At 42.1% G+C, this 6,438-nt stretch overlaps 1 protein-coding gene across 1 annotated transcript in view; it reads right to left on the bottom strand.

Annotated features, from left to right (window-relative positions):
- Positions 1–6,080, bottom strand: part of LOC123976424 (FERM, ARHGEF and pleckstrin domain-containing protein 1-like) — a 66,984-nt gene extending 60,904 nt beyond the window's left edge. Inside the window, exons 1-2 of the mRNA XM_046058597.1 lie at positions 6,056–6,080; positions 5,692–5,919 (exon numbers count right to left, since the gene is read on the bottom strand). Of these exons, the coding sequence (XP_045914553.1) occupies positions 5,692–5,865 (174 nt within the window). The 5' untranslated portion in view covers positions 5,866–5,919; positions 6,056–6,080. The remainder of the gene's footprint in view (positions 1–5,691; positions 5,920–6,055) is intronic.
- Positions 6,081–6,438: the final 358 nt, after the last annotated feature.

The raw sequence follows: 6,438 nt of genomic DNA on the forward strand, positions 1-6,438 counted from the left end.
GTGCGCGCGCATATAATGTGGCAGGGGACTAGCCACGGCGGACTGCTAGTCCATCAAATGATGTCGTCTATAAAGCGGTTCTATCGTCTAAATCCTCATAACCCTCCCCCCTGTAGTCCTGTATCGTTTCCTGTTTGGGAGCTTTGCAGATCATAAAGCAGCAATCCAATCATGCAACAAAAACCCCACAGTGATCATGTTGCAGCAGAACACGCACACCTCCCACACACTTGCAAACACACAACCCCGTCAAGCCTCTCCTGCTATCAGATGGTCTGTTCATAAAGCTTCTGACATCCACTGAGAACGTCAATCTTGATGTGGATGTATTGGACGGTCTTGCACGGATTAAGGTCAAGTAAACATGCTAGATCAGACAAATAGTAACCAACCAGACACCACTCATTGTAGTCATTTACCGCTTTAAGTATTATATATGCACCATCTGAACCAATAAGATTTCTAGTCTTATTAGTGAGGGCAGGTCCATAGGGGACAGACTTAAGGGAGCTCAACTGCTCTCCAGGGGATCAGCAGGACTTCATCTTTGTCATCATAATGTAGTCCAAGTCAAAGCTGGAAGATGAAGATCTTGTTAAAAACATAGCTGAGCTAGATGCTGGTTCCAATGTTCCCAGAACTGAATGGATCAAAACTGGTTGAATTGGTGTTTTTGTCCCACTGCTGTTTTTACATTGAGCGTACCATGTCATTTTAAACTCACTGTCGCATTGTTTTGCGCTTCCTTCTGGGCTTCTGTATCTGTATGGTTCAAGTTAATTTTGTTCTGGTCCAGATTCAGCTAAAGGACACATTTAGTGTACAAAATCCTCAAGTTCATCTCTTAGTAATTTCCAACTTCCCAATATCTGTGCTGCTCAACTCTAAACCCATTCGTTTCCGAGCTGGGCACTGTAGTTTTTAGACATCATTACTCAAGAAGGAGGAAATCATGGATTTGTCGGGGACTATTTTCTGCTGCGGATCATTAGACATTTGGCGCTATAGTGAGCATTTACCTTAGTGGGACGGTGTATGTGGGATTGTCTCAAAATACACTGCAGTGCCCATTTTCATCATGATGAAGGAGCATGCCACCCAGTGCCGCTCTTTAATGTTTATTTAATTGTTTTTGGCACAGAGGAAATACCTATATTAGGCTTTCAGTACAAACACAGTCTTTGGTAGAAGGATAACTCCATTGAGATTTCTTGACAATAAGAAAAATATAGAATATAGCCAGACTTATCCTTTAAGTTGGAAGTACAATCCTACTACTTTCATTAAAAGGAATTTATCTAAGATAACTTACTCTTATTCCCTTTGGATTTGCAACAGTATCCATTTAGAAGCAGGTGTCCGTTCCAGTAAAGTGCAGTCACTTGTTCCTTTTCGCTGAGTTTTATGAATCCCAACCACACAAACCAAAATGGTTTCCTTTGGAAAATTCCCCTCAATCACTGGCGCTTTGACCTCACGATAAACTGAGAGAATCTGGAGCAGCCTGCTTTGCTTGTGAGGGCAAATCATGCATTGGGGTGGTGATGGAGCAGTGGATAAGATGTATGCCTTTGGTGTGAAAGCCCGGGGTTCAATTCCCCATTGTGACACATCCACCATGTGTCCCTGAGCAAGATGCTTAACCCCTAGTTTGCTTTTGAAAAATTCTCCACAATCACTGACATATACAGCAATTGTAAGTTGCTTTGGATAAAACCGTCAGCTAAAGTAAAACCGCAGCTTAAACAGATTAAAACTGTATTGAAATCAAATATCAAAAGTGTAGCCTATATGATGTGTACACCTATGGATGCTTTGTGTGTGAAAAGAAAGAGGAAGAATATCATGTGGCTGGGCTACTTCTTCATCGCTAGTTCACACAGTGAAAGCAAATGCAGCTACATTCAAATCCACAAACTGGCTCTGTGAATGGCTTCGCTGGTACCGAATTACACGAGAACAGGTGAAAGCAACTGAAAGCTAATGAGTAACATACATCCACCAACTTATTACTGTGCATGTAAATACACACACACAGCACATCCTTCTCTACCTTCAATTATTTACTAGGTGGGCGTTAGCGACGATGTTCTGCACTCACACACTCCTCTACCATGTTGCTTTGATTCCACATTAATAATGAAGCCTCTAAATGTGTGTTGGGTGTAGACACAGGGGTTACTAATGCAGGGTTCCAATATTTTATTAATGTAAAGTATACTCACACTCACACACACACACACACACACACACTTCTTCTTTACTTCAGCTCAAAGAAAAAAAAACTGCAATAAATAATAGAGAATATTTACTATGAATCATCAAAAGCTTTAGTAGGTGTTATACGCAGAAAAGCTACATTTGATTTGAATGGTATTCAGGCTTTGTAACTCTAAAAACAGAAGAATCCAGATAAAACTGTAACATGTCCTTCGGATTTAGTGGATTCCGCATCACCCCTCATAGGACTCTGGCTAATAGAGTCTGTTCACGGTGCTGAGCCTGAGGATACAGCCGATTTCATAAACACCAGAAAGACAAAAACATACAGTTTTGGGGATAAAAGCCGGAGACCTTCAGTGTCAACAACGTGCATCCCAGAAATGTAACCTTATTGAAGATGCATGTTGCACCCGAACATTAACACACTTACTATATTTAAGAAAGAGTTACTAAAATGGAATTTTTTTACCCATGTTGGGTAAATAATATACCTTTTCAAGCTCAGAAGGCAACGTACAATTCATGCATATTTAAGTGAAGGCATTCCAAAAAATGTACTCCATATTGTTTTTCTTTCATTTTATTTTGTGTTTAACAAAGACTGACTGACTGGAGAGCAGATGAAAAAATGGAGATTGACGTCTTATTAACCACAGACGAGGAGGCCCAGAAGCATAAAGTATCGAATCACTACACTGTATCAACTGATACCCTAAGCTTAGGCAGCGGTATCGAGAGAAGAAAAAGCTGAATTGTTGCATCTCTATCTGATGACATGCTGCAAGAAATGTACAGGTAAGACTGATCTGTGGTGTCTTATTTGGGCTTGTCTGAACCTAAAATAAGTGGCCAGCGAGTTTAATATGAAACGTAGGTAATCACTTAACTGTTGGTTACGGAAGTCTTTAAAAACATGGAGTAAAAGAAGTTCATTTTCAAACATTAACCAAGGGAAGCTCAAGTCAACATTACAACAGTACCACAGTGTGCCAATGTTGTGTAAAAAATTTGACTGTTAATGATAAAGAGTTTTGGATCTTTAAAATCTACTGCTCCTATTGAGCAGCCCCCCCGGCTGAGGTTGTAAGATAACAGGCTAGTTAATGAGCTAGCCTTCCACTTCACCTCCCTGCAGGGAGAAAATGCCCAGTCGAGTGCCAACGCTGGTGGAAGCTGCAGGCTTATCTGTTGATTCACAAGTTAGACTACACCTACTGCACAAATAACACTGGAAAGCATTGTAACAGGAAAAAGACAGATTAGGTGAGTCAAACTCAAAAGACAAGGCCTCCCTTATTTTACTGACTCTGTGATAAGCACCGACAACATTAATTCAAGTCATTAATTTGGTTAGTTCACTTCCCATGCTCTTCTCCTCACTTATTTTCTCCATTTTTAATTTGAGCAGCAGTCCTCAAATTCTTTTCCTTCGATCCCCTTATCTTTCTTCCATCTCCACATCTCCCTTCATCACTATTTCCAGTCCAGTCTTGTGCTGGTTCACGTTTCCCCTCTTGTGACAGCACCCAAACAATCTCAACCTACACAATAGTGTGTGTGAGAGTGCAGCATTAGGGTTTTGTGGCCTGCTGTTGTCAGCTGTCAGATGAGTTCTGGTCTCCTGTGGTCTGAGCAGTGACGTCTGAAGACGTTCCACAGAGACAGGACATTTCATATGTGTGACAGACTGAAGAGAGAAAAAGATAGGGTGGAAGAAATCCCTGTCATGAGGAAAACCGCAAGATCTGTGTTCTTACAACAATTTGAGAACATATCAAGTTAGGATAGATTTTGGAAAATGCTAAAAAAAAAAAAAAAATTATTAAAAGAAAAAAAAAAAAAAAAAAAAAGCACACACATGCAGATGACATCCCTAACACAAACAGCAGATCCCAGCCCTCTGTCAAACTGTCCACTAAGCCACAGATACATCCTCAGGCAGTGAGACACTGACAACCATGTACATTCTTGGCTCTTTCACAAGAGCCAATTACAGCTCCACGAACTGGCAGCTCTGGATGTTCTGCAAGCCAGCTAAGACGGTGACTCGCTGGAATCTCTGTTAATTATCGTCACAAAAACTCCCCAAATTCTAAGCAGATAACACAGCGGCTGGGTTTTCTGAAGGCTTGCAAATTGCAGAGGAAGGCGTGACACAAAACTCACTGTCAGCTTGCTGCAGACATTAATTCAGAAATTCCCCACCAAGAGATGACATACCAAAGCACCGCAGCACCGATGTCATTAAAGCTGCTGCCTGTGCAGCCTCTCAAAGGACCCCCTTTCTCCAGACAGCATTAGAGCGCTGCTGTCCACAAACACACATGCCCGAGACTCACACTCTCACTCGAGCTCACGCACACATTCTCAGAGATTTAAAACAGGTGCAAATATCTTAGATGCCTGATTGGGATGAAGACTGGCTAGGATCTACAAACAATGTACAGCTATGTTTGTTTGCAACTGAGTAAATGAGACAATGGGAACAAGAAGATAATGATGGGAAGGCAGATAGTGACCAAAGGAGAAGAAAGCGACACAAGTGGCAGATACCTATTATAATCATGCCAAAAGAGCACACATAGCATCTGCAGCCTTGGTGGGAGACCTGTCGGCATTAAATCAGCGCTCAGTATAGCGGCTGGGATGCAGTGAGAGAAAAGCTGAAATGACGACACAGAGGGGAGTGAAGGCTGCAGTGTCTGTGTCTGCCTATGAGGCAGCAGGGGCCTGTAGGTGTGGTGTGCTTAGACAGGAAGCTGGCTTCAGTCCCTCTTCCTGTGTATCTCCAGGAAGTGGAGATATGAGATAAGACTCAAGGTAAACTAGTGCCGGACTGCACTGGGACTTAAAGAAAGAATATCTGAATGTCCCCACTGATGAGCCACATCTCTTGTGTCTTATTCCACCTTTTTGAAGATTTGCATCAGCCATTAATGTGTGGGTGCAGGAGGCTGAGACAGACAGACAGACAGACAAATCCTTCGATAAAAAGATGGATGCCATATCAATGTGAGATTTTTGGTTTAACTAACAGCAAATGTAGCCTTACGGCCTCATAACCAGTAAATAAAAATGGGCCAAAATGAATGTAGTCCAATGAAAAACACAGGTGACCAGTAAACACTTTACAGCAAGAACAAGAAAAAAAAAAAATGGTAGAATAGAAAATAACCCAACTTTTATGTACGCGTCGGTTATTTGCATTAAAACAACCAACCATGATGGTTTATTTTGCTTATAAGGACCACAGCTATACCACAATAAGCTAACAGACTAATAAGGGATATGTTTGGCATCCTGAAAATATTGATATGTCTTTTTAGTTTAACTTAAGGAGGATGGTGCACTGAGCGCCTACCTACACACACTCATTTTAAAATCACTCCGGAAACGGCAACAAAGTCTCTGAATTATGTCTGTAATCATCCAACAACACGTAAGCCGAATCCGACACATATTACTCACCGATATCTGGAAGACTTCCTGTGTGTCATCGAGCATCTGAACCCTTATGGAGACTTGTCGCCCTGGAGGCTGGGCAGGAGGACGCAGGCCTGGCTCCAAGGTGGACACCCCAAAACTCTCAGGGGTGCCCAGCCTCTGTGCGGCCGCAGACGGCCTGTCGGCTGGTTCGACCATGGTGACGGATGCTACAGTGAAGGGCTCTCAAGCTGCAGGAACCTCTGTTCACGTCTGGAGGAGAAAGGAGAGAACAGTTTTATATATATTTTTAGGGGTTTTGGCGTTGCAGTTTGGGTCTTTTTATGTGCTTCAAGCCGAATACAACAATGTTCAGTCTGTGATTTTGGTATTTTTATCTTAAACACACAGTAGGCAGTTTGAAGCCAGAAGGATCAGACACTTCCTCTAACATCAAATCTTCTACATAAGCCCTCATCCTAAATAGCACACATATACGTCGCATCCTCTGTGTTGGTTGTAAGATACACTCACCTAAAGGATTATTAGGAACACCTGTTCAATTTCTCATTAATGCAATTATCTAATCAACCAATCACATGGCAGTTGCTTCAATGCATTTAGGGGTGTGGTCCTGGTCAAGACAATCTGAACTCCAAACTGAATGTCAGAATGGGAAAGAAAGGTGATTTAAGCAATTTTGAGCGTGACATGGTTGTTGGTGCCAGACGGGCCGGTCTGAGTATTTCACAATCTGCTCAGTTACTGGGATTTTCACGCACAACCATTTCT

The sequence above is a fragment of the Micropterus dolomieu genome, linkage group LG01, assembly GCF_021292245.1.
Source record: "Micropterus dolomieu isolate WLL.071019.BEF.003 ecotype Adirondacks linkage group LG01, ASM2129224v1, whole genome shotgun sequence".
Classification (NCBI taxonomy): domain Eukaryota; kingdom Metazoa; phylum Chordata; class Actinopteri; order Centrarchiformes; family Centrarchidae; genus Micropterus; species Micropterus dolomieu.